Source organism: Callospermophilus lateralis, chromosome X (genome assembly GCF_048772815.1).
Source record: "Callospermophilus lateralis isolate mCalLat2 chromosome X, mCalLat2.hap1, whole genome shotgun sequence".
NCBI classification, from domain to species: Eukaryota; Metazoa; Chordata; class Mammalia; order Rodentia; family Sciuridae; genus Callospermophilus; species Callospermophilus lateralis.
The window spans coordinates 10,296,981-10,319,214 of record NC_135325.1 but is presented as its reverse complement, the minus strand read 5'-3'; the positions used below and the strand labels follow the sequence as shown (position 1 = coordinate 10,319,214).

General features: G+C 42.2%; 1 protein-coding gene across 1 annotated transcript in view; it reads right to left on the bottom strand.

The window, feature by feature from the left end:
• Positions 1-14,286, bottom strand: part of Sms (spermine synthase) — a 54,871-nt gene extending 40,585 nt beyond the window's left edge. The window contains exon 1 of the mRNA XM_077106756.1: positions 14,037-14,286. Within this exon, the coding sequence (XP_076962871.1) occupies positions 14,037-14,085 (49 nt within the window). The 5' untranslated portion in view covers positions 14,086-14,286. The remainder of the gene's footprint in view (positions 1-14,036) is intronic.
• Positions 14,287-22,234: the final 7,948 nt, after the last annotated feature.

Here is a 22,234-nt window from a genome sequence, read left to right as displayed (position 1 = left end):
TTAACGGCCATTCTTCAGTCTCTTCCATAGAAAATAGCAGAAGGCCTCCCAATTTTATGAAGCCAGTATTTTCCTAATATAAAAACCAGACAAAGCCAGTACCAAAAAGGAAACTTGCAGCAGGGCATTGTAGCACACACCTGTAATCCCAGCAGCTCGGGAGGCTAAAGCAGGAGGATCGCAAATTCAAGGACAGCCTAGGCAACCTAGTGAGACCCTGTCTCAAAAGAAAAGGAAATGAAAGGGGCTAGGGATGTAGTTCAGTGGTAGAGGGGTCATAGGTTCAATCTCCAGGATTAAAAAAAAAAAAAAACCTAAAAGGAAAAAATAAATCACATGCATCACATTAATTGAAGCAGAAAATGTATTTGGCAAAATTCAACACCCATTCTAGCCAAAAAACAAACAAACAAAAAATCAAAAACAAAGAACACAGAAAATAAAAAAATAGGAACTTGATAAAGATCATCTACAAAAATGCTATAGCTAGCATAATACTCAATGATAAAGACTGAATGATTTTCCCCTAAGATGGTTAACAAGGCAAGTATGTCTGTTTTCATGGTGGCTGTTCAACACAGTAAACAAAGTGTAACCAGCTCAGTAAGGGCACAGAGAAGTTAACAACTCAAGGTCACAGCTGGTAAGTGATGAAGTTAGGATTCAAATCCAAGCAGCTGGGCTCCAAGCCCCAATGCTTCTAAACAAAGGAACTCCACTAACAACTTACTATTCCCAAGATGCTTTTTTTTAAAAAAGCCCTATCATGTTCTTGAGTCTTGTACCAAAGAGAGTTAAGGTAATGGTATATGGTCTTTCCTTCCTCCAACACCAAGACTACCTGCCCTAGACTATAAAAACCCTAATTAGGAATACCAAACATATGCACAGAAAGACTCATGACCCTCTTTCTTAAAATTCCAGAACTGGACAACTTCAGCATTATACTTCAGTATTATACTATTCCGATGTTAAACCCCACTACTGTTTTAAGGCACGAGTCCTAAAAATACTTCAAGAAAAAGGGTTCTTCATTGAACCAAGTTTCAGAAACATTCTATATTCATCTCTATGCCCTAAGGTCAGGAGAGAAATCTGGAATGCTCATTCCAGTCTTATTTGGCCACTATTATCTGCAGTGTTTCTAAAAGACTTCAATACTAAACATTATAATGTCCTAAAAAATTGCCTGGGACTCTTTCTGGAGAGATTTCCATTCTAGAGAAAATGTACAAGTAATACAAACACCTAAGCAATACCTTTAAAAAAATCAAAATATCCTTTAAAAATTCTGCTTTAATTACTTAGGAAAGTGCTTTATCTAAAGTAGACAAGTCTTCGAATAACAGGCCAACTATTATTTTCTACCTCTTCTCTTGCCAGAAGAACTTTCCAAATCTTTCGGTAAGTTAAATTCACACCTCTTTATAACTGAGCATCTTTATCCACTTTGGCACAATTTCAAAGTACTAGGACCTAAATATTGCAATTAGTGTTAAGTATTTTATGTATTATTTGACAGTCTTCCAAACATTTTATTGGCCATCCCACCCAACAATGCCGTGTGTGGGATTTTTGTTATCATTAGCACCTTCATGGAGAGAGAAGAATTTAGGTGCACATTAAACTACCCAAAGTCAAGATTCAAGTCAGCTCAGAATCTAGAACATGCTACTGGCTCTTACCAACCCCTTATGAGTTTGATTTAACACATAAATGCATTTAATCACCAGTACTGAAACGGACTGAATTTGTCACCAGCTCCACTTCCTAAGAGGAAGTTCTGCTGAGAGAAGGAAGCTAAAGGGCCACAACTGGCCACTCTTGACAGGCACTAAAGAAGATGGGAGCAGAGATGAAGATTGCCCTCTCAGGCCTGTCTAGGTGCAGGCTAAGAAAATCTACATTATCTACATCTTCCTGCCCTTATGTACCTTCCCTGCCTCTTCTCCTTTAAAAGTTCTACTAATTTTCAGGAAGTTCAGAGATGACTATTTTGTTTTGGTACCAGGGATTGAACTCAGAGTTACTTAACCACTGAGCTACATCCCCAGCCCAGAGATGGAAGTTTTTTTAAAACAAGTACATCTCTTTAACCTTCCTTCAGAGCTGGCTTTGAATAAAATCTCTTTTCCCACCAATTTGATTCCAAATATTTCTGAAACAGCAAGTGTCATGGCCTAGCATCATGGTCTAGCGCCTTTCTTCCCCTGGGGAGATTTTATACTATCCGGTAACAGTTTTGGCAAGCCAGACAGCAGAAAAATCCTGCCTTGAGCAAGAGAGCTCAGGCCAGCAGCAATCTCTGAGGAGGAAAGAACTTTGGGCTGAAACCTCTCACAACTAGCCTAATTTGCACTTGGAACGACCTAGGAAGGGTCCCACCATGGCTGCCTGGAGATATTAAATCCTGGGGAGACATGTCTTTTTCATTCCTGATGTAACTTTGGCTGCTTAAAATTTGCTTAATTGGTGAGGAAAATGAGGTTAATAGAGATGACTGATTGGGCCACTGTTGGTAGACCCCATCAGGGTGCACAGCAAGGATTTTTATCTCTACCATTGAGGTTTTTGGACTTTCAGTAGGGATCATTTTGAAGTATCAGCTATAAACAGCCTGGGCTGTTTAGGTATTTGGAATTTAAGCTACTTGGAGCTTGAGTGAGCTGTTCTAAGCCATTTGCTTTTTGGGAACTGGTCAATAAGATGAAATTCAGAGGACAAAAAAATGTTCCAACTGGTTTGATGAGTGTTTCTTTGTTCATTTGTTCAGTTTTGTTTGGAAAAAAGATTACATCATGGCCTAAAAACCTAAAAGTGCATGCTAACTTAGTACAACTGTTTTATATTGTTTGTTAACTTGACAAGTGGCTTCAACAGGCTATATTCTGATGGCTGTATCATCATATTTATCTACTAGCATGGGGAATTCCATTTCAGAAGAACATGCCCCATTACTGGGTTGGAAGAAACTGTGAGAAGTTCATCCAGAAGGTAAAAGTAAGGGTTTGGTCAACCTACATCTAACCCCATTCGCCCCTCCGCGTGTGAGTTTTTTTTTCCATGACATGTAAGATGGATTTCTCCAGCCCACCATTGAAACAGTGGAAGAAATTCTAAAAGCGACACATTTTACTGACCGAAAACATTTCTAGGGCATAGCCCTTGCTTCAGTCATCAGATGGGCCTCTATCAAAACAAAAAATGGACAAAATTTATCTGCAATCTCTTTGGGCTTCAAGATTTTTTTTTTCTTTCTGGTGAATTCACTTTTAATTTTATGCCCTTAAATTAAATATGTTTTTGTTTGTCTGAGGCTTTTCATTTTCTCTATCTGAGGTTATTTCCCATCTCTGAAAAAGAAACTTGTTCTACAAGTTTTGCTGCCCATGGTCTTTAAGATGTAAATTTTCTACCTGGTCTCAAGGTTGGAAATGCAAATTTGATTTAACAGAGTGCTTTCAATATCAGGTCAAAAGTCTGACTTTTAAAACTAGCAAATTTTAAATCTAAGTTTTAAAATTTTCTTGTATGCACCTATATGTTTATATGCATGTTTTCTATTTGCATAGAACCAAACTGACTTATAGAAAATTTGCCCAAATGCCTCTATTCATATGACTTTAGCAAATCTGTAATAAGCAATTTAAACTGAAGAATGTCTTTAAAAATCTAGCAGCTAATTTTTCTGGCAATTAGGATATTTGTCTCCAGATATTTAAGATACAGTGGTCAGATGGGTGTGATGGCACACATCTGTAATCCCAGTGGCTCAGTAGGCTGAGGCAGGAGGACTGCTAGTTCAAAGCCAGCCTCAGCAACTTAGTGAGGCCCTAAGCAACTTAGAGAGACCCTGTTTCCAAATAAAATATGAAAATAAAATATAATTTTTATATTTCCAAATAAAATATAAAAAATGTAGCTCTTAAAATTGTTTTGTTTTTACAAGGAAACCTTAATCCAGAACTAAACAGTTCTGTTTTCTTTTAGTAAGTATGTAATGCTTATAGCTATATATGCCACTCTTGGTTTATCTAAAATAGTAATTATTTAATAGATTTGGAAATTCACAGGTGAGCCTGTTCTTTCCTTGTTCCAGTCCTGAAATAAGCCAAGGAAATACATGATTTAAAATGATAATGACCTAGGTACAGTTTATGTTTCTGATTTCTGGAGTGACTTCATTGTAAAATGAGCTAAAAATTGAAGTTTGTGAATTGACTATAAATCCTAACAGTACTTTCAATTTATTCGGGACTGAGCCCAGGAGCACTTTACTACTGAGCTATATCCCCAGTCTTTTTTTATTTTTTATTTTGAGACAGGATCTCACCAAGTTGCTGGATCTGGCCAAACTTGTGATGCTCCTGCCTTAGCCTCCCAAGTTACTGGGTTTACAGGTGTGCACCACCACACCTGCTCTAACAGTACTTTCAAAAAATAACTATCAGTCAACAAGGTACTTCACTCCATTTTTAAAATGTTAAAAAAAATTTTGTGTTTGTCTGATGTCAAATGCCTAGCAATGCTTAAATTCTAGAAAAACTTAATTTTTAAAATATTTTTACTTGTAGATGGACACAATTCTTTGAATTATTTTTCTGTGGTGCTGAGGATTGAACCCAGTGCCTCACACATGAGCCAAGTGCTCTACCACTGAGCTACAACCCCAGCCCTTAAACAATTTGTAAAATGCATTTTTCCCACATTTTTTTACTGGTGCTTTATAATTGTATATATTGATGAGATTAAAATGCATTCATAAGTAGGACCCAAAAGTCTGGCAACTACTAAACCACTCTTAGTAAAGTTTACAATAAAGTTTTTAAAAATCTGAGCCAGAATATAATGTTGTGATTGCTGTAGATGTAACTAAATTGCCTAATTTACAAACTCTAAAAGTGATGATAATGCCTTCTATATTGCTTGTAGTCATTTTTTTATATAATGTGAGCTATGTCTCTGTAGTTAACAAGAGGCACTTTTGCTTTGTTCGTCCTGCATCTCAAGACCAAGATTTTAATATGTGTAAGACTGGCTATTTTAAAGAAAGGTCTTCTCAAACTATTTACATTGTGTTAAGACTTAGTTTACAAAGTACACTTCAGTACATATGTATGCTCCTAATTGAAAAGTGATATTAATTCTTGTAACTTGTGTTCAAAGTTTTTATAGTTCTATAAAATGTACCTAAATTCTAAAGATGCTTTCTACTGGATGGTAATTAACCTTAATTTACATAAGAATGACTCTGAGTGACAGGCACTCAAACTCAGACCAGACAGGATTGAGTTGTGCAGAAGCTTTGCTTTTGGGGGAGGAAGGAAGATAAAGATTATAAAACTAAAGAGGTTGTGTTTATTCAAATCTATTATACAGACTAGATTGCCTTGCTCTTATTAGTGATTTGCATTTTTCTGGACTAAGAGCTAATCTTAAAAAAAAATTTCTGTTGCTTAAAATTGGCTAAAAGTGTGTGGGGGGGGATATCTTCTGATGCTGACTCAAGACTGTCTTGTCACTTCCTCTCCAATGTAGAAACATTCAGATAAAAGAACCATGGGCTGGGGATATAGGTTAGTTGGTAGAGTGCTTGCCTACCACGCACCACAGGTGGGAGTTGGAGGGGGAGGATAAACAAGCAGGGTATATAATGGTGAATATCTACAATCCAAGCTACTTGGGAGGCCAAGGCAGAAGGATCTCAAGTTCAAGGTCAGACTGGGCAATTGAGACCCTGGCTCAAAATTGAAAATGAAAAGTGTTAGGGATATAACTCAGTGGTAGAGCACCCCTGGGTTCAATCCCCAGAACTGCAAAAAGAAAAAGAAAGAAAGAGGGAGGGAGGAGTGGGAAAAGCTCCTGCAACATGGGAGCCAAGATGCTTGACAAATGATCCACACAGTCTTCAGAGAAAATCACTCAAAACCAAAAGTGGAAAATCATGTAGAGTCACTTGTCAATACCCACCAAAAAATAAACAGCTAGGAGGTCATGAAAAGCAAGTTCTGGCAAACTAATGTTAAACATTTCAGCCCAGACACCTGTATGCCAGTGGCTCAGGAGGCTGAGGCAGAAGAATCAAGAGTTCAAAGCCAGCCTCAGCAACAGCGAGGGGTTAAGCAACTCAGTGAGACCCTGTCTCTATATAAAATAGGGCTGGGGATGTGGCTCAGTGGTTGAGTGTCCCTGAGTTCAATCCCCAGGACCAAAAAAATTCAAAATCTGCCTCCTTTAGGAATAAGCATCTGACCTCTTATGTTCAAGTTCTACACACTGATCCAACAATGGACTATCAAGGCAGGTGACACAGAAGCCCCAATTCTCTCAAGACTGAGGGTATGAAATAAGCAGGGGGGATATAAAACAGACTGAATTCGCTACCCCCACTTCCTAAGAACAACTTCTGTTGAAACAAGGAAGCTAAAGGGGCTGCAACCCCTCACCCTGACAGGTACTAAAGAAGATGGGAGCAGAGATGGAAATTGCCGACTTAGCCTGTCTAGCTGCATGCTAACTAAATTTACATAGCTACATTTTCCTACCTTTTTGTCACTTCCTTGCCTCTTCTCCTTTAAACACTCTGCCAATTTTCAGGGATTTCAGAGATAGACTTTTTGAAACAATTATGTTTCTTCCATCTTCCTTCAAACCTGGCTTTGAATGAAACCTCTTTTCCTACCAATTTCACTGTGAATTCATTTTCTGGAACAGCAAGTATCATTCCTCTCCAGGTGAGACCTTGTGCTGCCTGGTCACAGTATTGTCAGTACCTCACTGACTCCCACCTGAATACAGATAACAGTATCAATTTAATGAAATCCAGGCCCATTACACCTCAGGGCTGCAGAGTTGTTTTTCCTGGTGTCTGCAAAAGTGCCTGGTTGTAAGGATTTAAAAGAGCATTTGTGATGGTTTACATACTTGGTTTGCAGACTCAATTGAGGAGGTTTCCCAACTTTTCAAAAGAACAGAACCCTATAATTAAACTACAAAGAAATGGTGGTTGGAGTGCACACCAAAGGCTTTGGGTTACAATTGCAGTGAAATGGTAGATTAAAATGCCTAGAATATGCACTGACTTCAAAAACTAAACTCAATAATAGCTTTATTGAACACTTTTTAAACAGATACCCAATCACAATCCAGTAATTTTTTTTTTCTTACCAAGGCTGGTCTCAAACTTGTGATCCTACTGCCCTATCCTCCTGAGTGACTGGGATTGGAGTGCGCCCAGCTCAACAGTCCAATAATTTTATAACTAATCCTTACCTGCAAAGGGTTAGTATGACCAGATATATATAACCTTGGTTGCAATTTAAATTCTAAAGAACATTAATTCCAAATCGTCCAGATAGCAAGTTCAAAACCAAAAGCTCTAACTTTTCAAAGCTATTAAATAAGGCTGGGGATGTGACTCAGTAGGGGAAGTGGTAGAGAGCTACCCTAGCATGCATAAGGCCCTGGGTTCCATCCCCAGTAATTAAAAAAAAAGCTATGAAATAAAGGCCACAGCACTTCAGTCTTCAGTTCATAAGAAGATGACTTGGGCCTGTGACTGTCAGTTCAAATACAGTCGATTTAATTATGTACTAAGGGGATGAAAAGATTCCAAACTGTTAACTCTTCCACTGCAAACCATCTTTCTCTCCTCAAAAAAGCACAAGACAAATCGTCTACCAGTTACTCAATTGGAAAATGGTCTCCATAATGGCTCAGACAGAACCTCAGATTACTTGAAAAAGCATCTCTGCCCCAATAGTAAGGGGGTGAAGGGGCACTGCCAGAGTCTTGCTAATGGAGTCATTTTTGTCAACTGTCAATATTCCTCCGAAAGCACTTAAAACAAGAGAAAACTACCCAATGAGCCCTAGAGGCTGCCTGACATAAATTAAAAACTAATTTTACCATATGCTATCTCTATTGGTTTAAAGAAATGGGTATAACATAGGAACTATACTATGAATAGAATCATTATGGTTTATACAATTTTTTAATGGCAAGTTCACAAAATGAATTCCCAGCACTGGGAGATAATTCAGCTTGGAGTCATTTGGAGTATGATGAGTACAATTAAGGATCTTTTGCATAGTTGAGAGAAGGAAAGTTTAATAAAGAAAAAGTCACAATAACACAAAAGTGCACACCAAGGAAGACAGACTCCAACCAGGGATCTCACCCAAGCCGTCCATAAAACATTTTCAAATATAATTAATATATGAGAGAAAATCCATGCATGGCACAGAAAGAAATTTCTTGCACTAAAGTTATTCCATTCTTTCAGCCACTTGGAAGCAGAGCAAAAGACTCAGAGCAAGGAATTTGGGTGTCTGTTGGGAGAGGAGGAATAATCAGGTAGAAATGAATCTTCTGGGTGGATGTGGAATTTAGTCTTTATCCAGGGGCAATGGGACCCTTGGGAGGGTTTTAAAATGAGAAAAGGGACAGGTCCTATTGAGTCCCTGATGACTAATCCCTCTTCAAAACACAGACAAATGGGAGGCTGTGGCCAAGAAACTGACGTCAGGAATCAGATGAGTGAGTAATGAATTTGAGAGCATTCAACAGGTAGAACCAACAGGACTTAAGGAAAAAGCTAACTGGTGGCTGGGGTAAGGTGGGTGTGCCAAAGGTTTCTAGCATAAATTTTTGTGTTTTTAATGAGGAACCTACTAGAGTGGTCCTCATACTTTAATCAACATCAAAATTACTGGAAGATGCTTAAAAATGCAAATTTCAGGAACTCATCACCCCCCCCCACACACACACACACACACACACACCACATTGTGATTAGAGTCAATCTACAACAGGGCCCAAGCTTACATTCCCCACACCCAAGACTTCACTGTCAAAGCCACAGGCAGGTGCACGTATTATTTATGACAATAGGGGATAAAGTGTAATGGAAGGGGATAATGAAAAGGTTGGGGGGGGCAAGCTCTTTCTACTCTTGAACAAGAGAAAAAGCTAAATGCAATTAAAATGGATTGTTTAGGTTTTATAGTTAAAACAGTTATAGCTACTTAAAACACACAAAGAAAGTATGCTTCCACCAGAAAGCAGCTCACCAAATATAGAGAAGGGGAGCTTGCTGGATGAGCTAATGGTTCAGGAAATCAGGGTAGACAGGTGACCTCAAGCCACAGGCCGGGCTGGGTAGTAAGTGCTGGCCAAGCCATGGGTTCCTAATACCTGTGGAGGAAGTAGGAGCCATCCTCCCTCCTTAACAACTTACTGTGTACTGGAGACTTCCAAAAAGGACCAGGTTAATTTTGATGATTTGTCAACCAGATTACTGAAATGCCTAATCAGAACATAAAGCAGGGTTACACCATCTGAGCAGTATTAACATTTTGGGCTGTCAATGCTGTGGGGGGACCTACTGGACATTGTTAAAATGTTGAGCAGGATCCCTGGCTTTCACCTACTAGAGTGGAATACCATCGCTACTCCTCAGTTTAGCCAACCAAAAATGTCTCCTCAAACAGTCAAATGTCCCCCCAGGGGGTAGGGGTTGATGGAACACCTCCATTGAAGGTGAATGTTTTTAAACTAAGAGGCTTCCCAGTTATATAAGTGGCAAAGGCCTTGTAATCAAGTAGTCATGGCCTTGAATTCCATATCACTTAAAAGTTGAAAAATCTCAATGGAACTATCTGTTCATCTTTAAAATGGGGACAAATTGACCTACCGTACAGTTGGGATAATTAACCTAAATTCATGTGTAATACAATTAGGGCAAAGCCTGGTCCCAGTGGCAATTAATGTGTGTTTTACTCCTAAACACATGCTTTGAAGGAGAATCAGACATATCTGCTTTTAGTGCTAACCTGGGTAGAAACCTACTCCACGTAAGAAAATTACAATATGATCACAGGCTATGAAAGGGCAGTCCCAGTTCTCTCATTTGGGTCTGGGATCTAAACCTGAGTTCAAAGACTCCCAAGGGACCAGGAGATCCAATTATGGGAATGTGTAAATCTGGGTGGGAAAAAATACATATCTTTTTTTTTGGGGGGGGGCACTCAACCACTGAGCCACATTCCCAGAACTATTCTGTATTTTATTTAGAGACAGGGTCTCACTGAGTTGCCCAGCGCCTCACTCTTGCAGAGGCTGGCTTTGAACCTAAAATCCTCCTGTCTCAGCATCCTGAGCTGCTGGAATTACAGGTGTGCCCCAGCACGCCCAGCTCACTTTCTTATTTTCACTAGCTAAAATTCAACATTTTTTTCACTTGCACTTGGAGGCCAAAAACTATACATGAACTATTCCTGGCCATTATTGCCAATTAAATGACAGATTTTTCATATCACATACAGTATAGCTAAAATGCTGATTTTGTACAGTTCTACTTCAAAATTATATAAATTATTAGCCCTGCTGATAACACCTTGTTGTTTTGTGTTAGTAAAGCAGCATGTTATATATCACATTTGGAGATTTTGTATTTTGAAAATTATATTTTAGCTAGGCACAGTGGGCATGCCTGTAATCCCAGTGGCTTGGGAGACTGAGGCAGGAGGATGGAGTTCAAAGCCAGCCTCAGCAAAAGTGAGGTGAGGTGCTAAACAACTGAGACCCAAAAGGGCTGGGGATCTGGCTCGGTGGTCATGTGCCTGAGTTCAGTCCCCCATACCCCCAAAAAAATTCTAAAAGGGAAATGTGTGCTGGCTGTCCCCTGATGGATGTGAATCATCATTCCACCATTATTGTAAAATAAATTTAATCCATTTAATCATAATTTACCAAACATCTATCATGTATTAGAACTGTGTCCAGGATACAAACCCCAGACATCTGTCTTTGTGAAGATATGGCCAGCCCAGGGAACGAAATGGGGATAAAAGTACAATTAGAAAACTTTCCAGGGCTGTCTAGCTACCTAGAGACTTCTCTCCAAAGGGCACCTCACTCACTTCTGTATACCCAGCACCCTATGGGGTATAAAGGACCAGGAACAAAGCATGTGTCCTCTACTAACTTAGATATGCCTAAACTATAGAGACATGGTAATGAGTTTATTCTTGTTAACCTCAGGATGAAAAAAATCTCAAAATGTTTTCTGGGCTCAAGAGTCCTCATAATCCAATACTTTACTTATAAAATGATCAAATATGAGGGGTTTTTTCAATTTTATTTTTATTTTGTTCTTTTTAGCAAAAATAATTTTCTGAGTTATCTCATCAGCCAGAACACTAAACACCACCACTGGGCCCTACCTACCATTTCTCTTGGTGGTCTGAGTAGCTGGGTACTAACTGGCTTGCATCCTTAACTAAGCTATACAGAATCGCAACATAATAACATACCTAAGTGGTTCAAGTTTAATTCCACTAAAATCACATCATGGAACTACAGCATTAGGAAGGATTACTGACAAATGGGAAAAAAAGAACATGAATCCAGGCTCCACAGACATTTGACTCACCCTTGAGTCACATCCAATATTCACATGCCAAGAGTAATGCCTTTTGACTCATTATCATCAATTAAAATAAATGTTTATGGAGACCTCACACGTGGATTTCTCACCAAGTACCCCTCATTGAAAGAGAAAAGAATTTAGAAGATCCTGATCTAGCCAGATCTCTTCATTTTCCAAATGTAGATTTGGACAGAAAGGCTGAAATGCTTCACACCAAATGAAGTGACTGGGGCAGAAATACAGTAAGAATCAATTTCCTCCCAGAACATTTATGTAAGAACTCAAGATCTGACATAGATGCATATACATATATTCCCCCCACACACAGTTATTTATTCTAGAATGTTCTTCACTTTGCCATAAAAGTTTTCTTATCTCTGATTAACAACAGACTGGGAATTAAAATATTAATAGCTAATGTTTGATCTTTCTGTCGTAAGAGCCTTCTATCCTGCTTTACATGTGTACACACACACCCTTTTATCACCCATCATTTTACTTTCTTTGCACAACTACATTTAAATGTCACATCCACACCACCTCAACAACTTAGAACCTGCCAGTTTCTCTCCTCCCCTCCAAACTGTGCACCCATGGTTTTCTCTCCCTCTCTAACCAGTGTCAGCTCAAAGCACTGAATTTTTTCTCCCTTTTTCTTCCTGCAGTCATGGGAAGGCTTTTCCCCACTTGCAGGACACCACAACAGACAGAAGTAGCCTGTTGTGTCAGCATTTCAGGAAGCAATACCTGGATTAAGCTGAAGGAGGTTTAAGACTCTAGCAAGGACTGAGGAAATGTAAAATCCACAGGCCATACTGAGACCACTCTCCTTACAGCCAGCAGTGTGGGGGGAACCATGCTACACAAATATAGGCGAGTGTTCCCAAGGTGCTTACATCAGGAACACTTCCCAGACTCAGCCCTTACTGGTGGGTGACTGTGATCCTTTCAACCACATTTCTCCATAAAGCTTCTTCCTCCTCACCACTCAACTGAGTATACTAGAACTTCCATTAATGACTTAACCCAAAAGCTGACAGGGTAATTCTCAGCAAAACCTTAGCGATCTCATATCTCCTCCATCTCCACCACCCAAGCACTATTTCATCTTCAGATTCTCCCCAGCAGTCTCCCATCCCTGTCCTCACCTAAGAAATGTGGGAATTAAGATGCTTTATTTTCTCCAAGTCACTTCTGACCACCCAAACACACTTATTGGTATTGCTTAACAATTCTAGTTTACAGCTAGATCCTTAACAATAAAAGCCCTAGGAGAGTTCTATGAGTTGTGCACGGTCCCTTCTGTACACCCCCCACCCCACCCACACACACAGGGAAGATGAGGCTTAGAAAGGTTGAGAAATAAACCCAAGTTCACAGGCAGAGCCAATCAGAAAAAGCAGGACTCAAATCTAGGTGTTGCTCTGAATCCTCAGTTTTATTAAATCTTGTGTCATCTGAGGTCCTTTAGATTTGAAGAAAATGCAAAGTGGATCCCCAGAAGTTCAGAAAGTAAGTTCTGTGTTAAAAAAAAAAAAAAAAGAAAAGAAATAGTAACAGAAAAGGTTGCTCCATTTAATTAGTGAAAACGCAAGGTACGGAGATACACTCCGAGGAGGGCACACGGAAAGTGCAGATGCAAGTCCGCAGCAGTTACAGGCTTAAAGGCCACCAGAAAAAGAACAGGCAGTCCCATCCCTCCTGCCCCCACCCCCATGTTGGAGGAGCCCAAAGAAAAGAAGCCAGCAAAGCACCCCTCCCCTTCAAAATTCCTGCACACAGTTCCGACTTTCCCAGCCCTCTCCGGTATTGCCGGCTGCCTTCTGAGCCTCTCTGATTAGGGGAGTTATAATTCCCGCGCCCGGACCTCATCCCTCCCCACCCCCAATAATAATAACCGCTTCCTTTTCCCATCCCCCCTGTCCCTTTCCGGGGGATCTGTCTTCTACGCAGTCGGCTAAGAATCCTTCAAGCGCTGCGTGGCTGCGGTCCTTCTCCAGCCAGAGCACCCCAAGAGGGGAAACCCCCGCCCCCAAGAGGGAAATTTACCCGCCGGCAAGCACAGGAAAAGGTGGCGCGGGCAGCCTCGCGCCGCGCACGCCCCCAGCCCAGGCCTGCGGTACAGGTCATGCCTCGCTAAGGCTCCAACGCGCTCCAGTACCCCCGCCCCAGGGGGGATCAGACAGCACCCTGCAGCCTGAAAGGGATCTCCCGGTGAAGCGCAGGGGAAAGGAGCCCTCTTAGGGAGCGGGTGAACGGTCAGGGCCCGGAAGGGCGGTAAGGCAGGCGGACACCCGACGCGGCCCCTTCAGGCCCCGCACTGCGGCCGGGACAGAGCACGGAGCAAACAGGGGCGCGGCGCTAGCAAGAGTGCGGCCTCTGCCCGGTCGCCAGTGCACGAGGCCCCGCAGCGCGCCTGGCGCGGCAGCCTGGGAGACGCCGGCGCCTCGCGGGCCGCCCGCATTGTTCAGCCCGCCGCGCGCGCCCCGCCTGGCCCCGACCGGGGCCCCAGCCCCAGCTCCAGCCCCAGCCCCAGCCCAAAGGGTGGCGAGGGCGGCGGGAGCAGCAGCGCCAGGGCCGGGCAGGTGGCGCCTGGTGCCCTCACCTTTGGCGCCGAGCATGAAGTCCAGGGTGCTGTGCCTTGCTGCTGCCATAGTGAGGGGAGGCCCTGTGCCATGCCTGGGGGAGGCGGCCGCAGAAGACTGGGGGGCCGCGCGGCGTGTCAGGCAGCGGGCGGCGGGGAGTGAGCTGCGCCGGGGGAGGCCAGGAGTAGGAGGTGGGCGGGGCCGCTGGGAGCGACCCCGAGCGCGGGGGCGGGGCCGGGCCCGCCTCCAGGAGGGAGGGAGCCGGGACGCCTCCAGCCCCGAACTTGCAGCGCGGGGTGTGAGGCCTCACTAATGGTGGAAACGTGGGCGCCTGGCTCCCCAGCGTGCGTCACCAATGGCCGCGCCCTGCGCCAAGGCTCAGGCCGGCGCTCCCGCCATCCGTTAGGTCACCTTAAGTTTAAACAGCGCAGCACGACTTCCGGGGGGGCCCACCCCACCCCATACACTTCCCCATATACCTCCCTCCAAGCCAAGGCCCCTTTTATTTCTCAGCCAATCAAAAAAAAAAATAAAATGCTAGGATCCACCTCTGAAGTCTTAAGTACATCTTGCCTTTTTCTTAAAACGCGACAGTTAAACTCACTAGGATTATTATTATCATTATTTTTATCCAAGGTCTGCTTTACATTTGAGGTCAGAATGGGGAGCTAAGAGAAGAAAGTAACAAGATAACATTGTTGCTAAGTTTGGGGTGGGCAATTGCAGATTTGGGAGCTCCTTCTCCAGCAAGACTTTTCCATTGCTAATGCCTCTATTCATGGCAATGGGCTTTCTGTGGTGGGCTTATTTTTTTACATTGAGGTTACAGCTAGTACTCAACAAAATGAGATCACAGAGAACAGAATTGTCTGTGGACTAAAACCCTCCTTGATATGACTGACAAATATCCCTGGGCAAATATGCCTCTACCATCCAGCAGGCTCAGGTGCCTTTCTGGACCACAGGGAATTGCTGTGAACAGCTAAACAAAATTTAGATCACTAAACTCATATGCTTCCACAAAAGCACCAAGAACCTGGATTTGAAACTCCTCTGTCCTGGAGTCAGTTCCTAAGGGCTGTTTTGCTGAGTCCTTCAGGGTCCTACAGCAAACAGGCAATGTCTTCAGGAGTGTTCTTCAACAGACCATTCTCTAATGAGAGCTGAATCCTTTTTCAGCAACCATGTTAATTTTTTTCCTACCCATGGCCAACTGTATGTTACTCTGCTCTACTTCTGTGGAGCACAAATCCTCAATTTTGTTAGCAATATATTTGGCTTTCTCACCCTTCAGTATCTCTATGTGAGCCTGCAACTCCTATTTCTTTCTGGGATGTTCTCCAATTCTTACCATTCCTCTGGAGTCAGGTCATTGGAATGTAGCTGTCCCCCTTCTGTATGTTGCAGGGGCAGTAGGCCCCACAGGCCTCAGATGTGCCTCTCCCCACACCGCATCAGGGTGGGCCAAGTTCTCAGAAGGAGCCTGCCCTTGGTTTAATTATGTGCTGTAGCCATCTTGAAATTCTCAAGAACTTTTGAACCTGGAACCCAGTGTTTTCCTTTTGTAATGGGCCTGAAAATTAAGTAGCTGGTCCAGCTCATCAGCTCATGTTGGGGCAGTGTAGGCAGCCCTCAGACTGGAACTGCTACCTCAACTCAGGCTTGAAACCCTATGCCCATCACCTATACCTCACTTTGTTTCCTGCAAGGTATAAAATAAACAGATGAAAAATCCCGAGATGCTTTGCCATTAACTAATCAGCCATAAAAAAGTAGAGTTTTTAAAAACCATTCAGGCCTGGCAAGGTGGTGCACGCCTGTAATCCCAGCAGCTCAGAAGCTGAGGCAGGAGGATCAGGAGTTCAAAGCCACCCTCAGCAATTTAGTGAGGCCCCAAGCAACTCAGTGAGACTGTGTCTCTAAAAATAGAGTTGGGGATGTAGCTCAGTGACCAAGTGCCCCGGAGTTCAATCCCTGGTAACCGCCACCCTCCCTCCCCCCCCAAAAAGCTTAGAGTGAAAAACCATAAGCAACTTGCTTAGCAAAATGCTACTTAGTGTCAGGCATTACTCCTATCCTAAAACTTGTTTTCAAATGTGTCCTTACTGCCCTGAGCTGTTAGCCACAGTGACTACCAACTGGGGAGAAGTTAAAAAACAAAAAAGTGCCCTTTGTTAAAAAGGAGGTGATGGGGCTGGGGTTGTGGCTCAGTGGCAGAGCGCTTTGACTAGCATGCATGAGGCACTGGGTTCGATCCACAGCACCACATAAACAAATTAAATAAACAAACAAACAAACAAAAAAAGGTATCGTGTCCATTACAACTAAAAAAAATTTTAAGAAAAAGAAAGGAGGTGATGGTGATGGTGGTAGCAGTAGAGGAGCTGCTTTACTTACAAGAAACATCCACTGAACCACTAGGAGATTGTCCATTATGCTTCTGTCCCAAACCTTCCTTGTGAAGGAGGGGATGGGAATGGGGGAGGGTTAGCAGCTCTTAGCAGCTGCCCCGCCATCAAAGCTAGTAACCTTTTGTTTTACTGTTTTCTTTTTTGCTTTTTCACCATTTCACTTGGGACCCTAGGAGACATTCCACCTCCCAGCCTCCAGTGCAGCTGTGATGAAATCACTTCCCCTCTTAAAAACTTGGCATTAGCTATTAGGGTTAGAATGGCCCACAAAAGTCTGGATCACTCCCCCGCCATTTTTCCAGATGGATGTGGGACTCACCCAGCTCTTTAAACACTACAGTATTTAAAATTTTGATTAAAAGGAGTGTGTAACTGAAAGGAGGGCTTGGATTTTTTACAAAACAACTCACAATTTCAGCTGCACACTGGAACCACTGGGGGACTTTTAAAACACACTGCAGTTGCTTGGGTCCCAGTCCTATCATCTCATGGAATTGGCCCCAGGTACAATCTGGGCATTGGAATTGTTACAAAAGTAAATAAATAAAAAACCAGGAGATCTCCATGTAAATCCAACAGTGCCACTGCCAAATCAGAAAGCAGTTTATACCATAGTAGATAACACTCCACATTGACGAGAACGTAAGGATATTTATTTTGTAGTTTTCGGTGGACACAACATCTTTGTTTGTATGCGGTGCTGAGGATCGAAGCTGGGCGGTGAGCGCGCTACCACTTGAGCCACATCCCCAGCCCCAAGAAATTATAATCCTTCTATACCACTGCCAGGAATACAAAATGGCGCCCCAACTATGAAAAACAGTTTGGTCGGGGCTGGGGATGTGGCTCAAGCGGTAGCGCACTCGCTGGCATGCGTGCAGCCCGGGTTCAATCCTCAGCACCACATACAAACAAAGATGTTGTGTCTGCCAAAAACTAAAAAAAAATATATAAATAAATATTGAAAAACAGTTTGGTCTTGCCCCAAGGTAAAATGTGATTACCATATGAATGGACTAGGAATGTAGTTCCCCCAGCAAACCTGAGGCCCCAGGTTTAATTTCCAATATTGTGCTGGAAAAAAAAGAGAGAGAGAGAGAGAAGAGGAGGGGCTGGGGTTGTGGCTCAGTGGTAGAGCACTTGCCTCACATGTGTGAGACCCTGGGTTCGTTCCTCAGCACCACATAGAAATAAATGAGTGAAGTATTGTGTTCAACTAAAAATAAATAAATATTTTTTAAAAAGAGAGAGAAGAGGAAAAAAGGAATGACAAAATTACCATGTGATCCAATAATTCCACTCTTGAGTATATTGACACAAAGTGATCAAAAATAGATGTTCAAGCCAGGTACAGTGGCTCATGCCCATAATCCCAGTGCCTAGGAGACTGATGCAGGAGGATCACAAATTCAGAACCAGCCTCAGCAACTTAGAGAGGCCCTGAACAATTTAGCCAGATCTTGTCTCAAAATAAAACATAAAAAAGGGGCTAGGGATGTGTCTCAGTGGTTAAGCACCCCTGAGTTCAACCCACAGTACCAAAAAAAGAAAAAAAAAGAAAGAAAGAAAATAGATGTTCAAAAAATATGAACATTTATAGTAGTAGCATTATTCACAATAGCCAAAAGGTGTAAACAACCCCAAATGTGCATCAGTAGATATCAGTAGATGAACAGATAAACAAAATGGCACAGTCACATCATAGAATATTGTTCAGCCATAAAAACAAATGAAGTCCCAATATATGCTACAATATGAATGAACCTCTAAAACATTACATTAAGTAAAAGAAGCCAGACACAAAAGACCACCTATTATATGGTTCCATTTAGATGAAATGTTCAGAATAGGTAAAGCCATAGAGATAGAAAGTGATGGGGAGCAAGGGAAGGTAAGTGCATTATGAATATCACTTTCCTTTTGAGATATCATGAAACTAAACATAGGACTGGGGATATAGCTCAGTTGGAAGAGTGCCTGCCTTGAATGCATAAGGTCCTGGGTTCAATCCCCAGCACCATTAAAAAAAAGAAAGAAAGAAACTATTAAATAGAGTTTATGGTTGCACAATATTCTAAATATGTTAAATGCTTCTAAATTTTTCACTAATTCTGTTTTGTGAACTTTAACTCAATTAAAAAAAAATACTTGTAGCCAGCCCATCTTGCTCCATTCTGTGTTGTTGTAACTAAATACCTAAGGGCTAGATAATTTGCAAAGCAAAAAGGTTTGTTTTGGCTCAAGTTTCTGTTACCAAACTATAAGGCCTCTCTTGTGCTCCTCACAGTAAGCCAATCACTCAAACAAGTTTTGTTGGAGAAAGAGTTCATTCATAAGGCAGCCAAGCATGGAGACAGGAGATCCAAGTCCCAAATCCTCCTCCCTGCGAATATGATGTTAGGGGTATGTTATAGTTTGGATTTGGAACGTCCCCCAGAAAGTTCATGTTTTAGAAATATGGGCCCTGGGGCTGGGGTTATAGCTCAGTTAGTACAGTACTTACCTCGCATGTACAAGGCCCTGGGCTCAAGGTTCAATCCCTAGCACGACAAAAAAATAAAAAGAAAGCAAGCAAGCATGGGTCACAGATTCAGGGAAGCTGTTTATTTTTCTTCACGGATTTGGGCACCTTGGGGACTCATTTTCTGAATGCAAAAATGGCTACCAGTTACAGAGGGGATTTTGGTTTTATAGGGTACAATTAGGGTGGTTCTATCATTGGAACTTGTGGGTGTGCTATTCAGACAGGGCCAGTTATGTAGGTTAAAACTTTTACTTCAGGAGGGCCTCTGTGAAAGGTTGAAACTCAGTTACTGGAGTAACAGGAGTCCAGATTGTGAGGGATGGGTATTTCTTTTTCTGGAGCTTATTGTCTCCCAGAGTTTGAGTATTCATCTCCTTCCTTCAGGGCCCATTGTTATCAGGAAAGGATTTACTGGAAAGTTAATGCTTGGCTAGTTTCCCCCTCTCTCCTCCTGAGCTGCACTGTCTATCCACTTTTTTGGGGGGGTTGTTTTGTATGATTATTATTTTCTATAACTTTTAATTTCAGACATTGGAAGGATAAAGGAATTGGGGCACCAGATCTGGATCTAGCTGCTTCGAGCTTAGAAGGGGTGAAGTGGGAGAACTCCTTTTGGAGTTCTGGAATAGAGCACAGAGACCCCATTAAGGAGAGGTGTAGGGGAGGGGACCTTGAGGTCATCCAAGTGGAGTTTCCCTTTGTGGTCTCAGTAAATCAGAAGGTGAACAGGAGAATGGCATCTGTCCATGTGTTCTGGGAGGCAGCTGGAGCCTGGCAGGTAAACTTATTAAGAAATTGTTCTTAAACCGGGCATGGTGGCACACATCTGTAATCCCAGAGGCTCAGAAGGCAGAGGTAGGAGGATCCTGAGTTCAATCCTAGCCTTTGCAACAGCCGGGCGCTAAGCAACTCAGTGAGACCCTGTCTCTAAATAAAATACAAAATAGGGTTGGGGGTGTGCCTCAGTGGTCGAGTGCCCCTGAGTTTGATCCCTGGTATCCCCAAAAAATCATTCCTATATAAAATTAATAATATGCAGAGGAAAGGTTAGTGTAAGTACAGTTGTAACAGGGGTTCACTTGATACTGTGACTACATGTTTTTCTTTTTCCCAATCTTCTTTTCCCTAAACTTCTCTTCCCTAATCTTCTTTTCCCTAAACTTCTCCCTCATCTTCTTTCCCTAAACTTCTCCTCCCTAATCTTCTCCCTCATTTTCTTTCCCTAAACTTCTCCTCCCTAATCTTCTCCCTCATCTTCTTTCCCTAAACTTCTCCTCCCTAATCTTCTTTTCCCTATACTTCTCTCCTTCCTGATTTCTCCTCTCTAATCTCATTTTCTCTGAATCACCTCTATAACCGCCCCCCCCCCTTCTGTGGATGGGCAGAATCAGAACCTTTGGGACAGGAGTCTCCTGTGTTTCTCCTTTGCTAGTGAAGAAATAAGCCTTTTTTTTCTTAAGACCTTGTCTTTGTTATTGGATTGGCTTCCAGGGTGAGGATGGAGCTTTCATTACATGATGAAATCAGGTGATTATAAGAAAGGCGAAGATTAGTTGATTTGATATCACTAAGAAAATAATTTCAGCAGATAATACAGTTGGAACCCTATTGTCCTTAGTAAGGGCAATGTGCCCTACTCAGATTTAGGGTATACTCTCCATGATTCCAGGCGTGTAGGTTCTTCAGAGCACAGCAAGCATGATTAACCATGGAATCATAGTTTCCTGGTGTTTTAATCTTCTCCACCCTGCTCGACAAATTATGCAAAGTAAAAACAAATAAAATTAACTAGTTATAGTTAGTAATCCAGTAACACATGTAGAAAAATATTTAAAAGGGTTCAGAGAAAGAGGAGGGAGGAGAAGAGAGGGGGCATGAGGTAAAGAAAAATGGTGGACATCATTGCCCTAAGCATATGTATGAAGAACAGTGTGACTCTACCTTGTGTACAACCAGAGACATGACAAATTGTGCTCTATATGTGTACTATGAATTGAGATGCATCCTAGTGTCATGTATAATAAATTAGAATAAATAAATACATATTTTTTAAAAAGGGTTCAGAGAAGAAATTACTTCAGCTAAAATGCCCCAAACTTCTTCATTCAGCTGTCTTTGTTTCCACTGTTTCTGGTCTGATGTTGCTGTTTGTGAAGTTAAAGATAATATGCAAAGGGATGGAGATATAGCTCAGTTGGTAGTGTGCTTGCCTTGCATGCACAAGGGCTGGGTTCCATCTCCAGCAAAACACACACACACACACACACACACACACAAAATGACAATATGCAGAAAACACAGAGAAGAAAGAGATTTGGGTGGGGGTTAAGTCAGTGAATGTCCCTTGAAGCCAAAGATCCCAAATGAAGTCTAATGCTTGAGAAGGAGAGAGATGAAGGGGGAGTGAATATAAAAAATTTAATCCCTTTCTGAGGACTGTTAAGAAAAGTTGAAAGGAAGCCTGGGAAAGAGACATTAGGGAATTTCACATGTGAGGCTCAGCAGCTTCCTCAGGAATGACAGGAAGGCGGGTGGGGCCTGTGGGAACTGAGTGATACCAAGCATTAGCAGGAATGAGTTTTAAATTGTTTAGATGGACTCTGGAGGCATGACCTTCTAAGTTGGCTGCAGTTGGAGTGGTTAAAATGACCTTGAAGGGGCTCATCCACTTTTCTTGTAAGGGGGATACAGGTTGAGAAGGGGAGAGGTAAACTAAATCTCCTATGATAATAGGAAGGGGTGCCCCTGAAGATTGGGGCTAAAGAAGATGGGTATGGGTGTACTTCCAGAGGGTAGCCCTGAGGCGAGCTAGGAAGGGTTTCAGGACATCTTGGGGAATGCTAGGTGCCTGAGGTTGAATGGTGGGTGGGATGAGGGGTCACCTCTAGAGAAGTTCAAAGAGGCTGATAATTAAGGGCTCCTTGGGCAATGCTCAGATCCCAAGGAAAGCTAAAGGAAGGAGCTTAACCAATCCTGGTGTCTATACATAATTTGCTGAAGGTTGCCTTCAGGGTCATATTTGTCCTTTAACTTTTCCTGAGGACTGTGGATGATAGGGAATGTAGAAGTTCCATTTTATATTTAAAGTTTTAGCCACTGGAGGAAGTAAACTCAGGACCATTATCTGACTGGAGGGAGCAGGTAAACCAAAGTGTGGAATTATTTTCCAGAAAAGTAATGTTGCTACCGTGGAAGCCTGCTTGTTGCTAGTTAGAGAGGCTTCAACCCATGAGTAAAGGTGTCTACCAAAACCAGGAGATATTTGGTCTTAGTGGCATGTGTG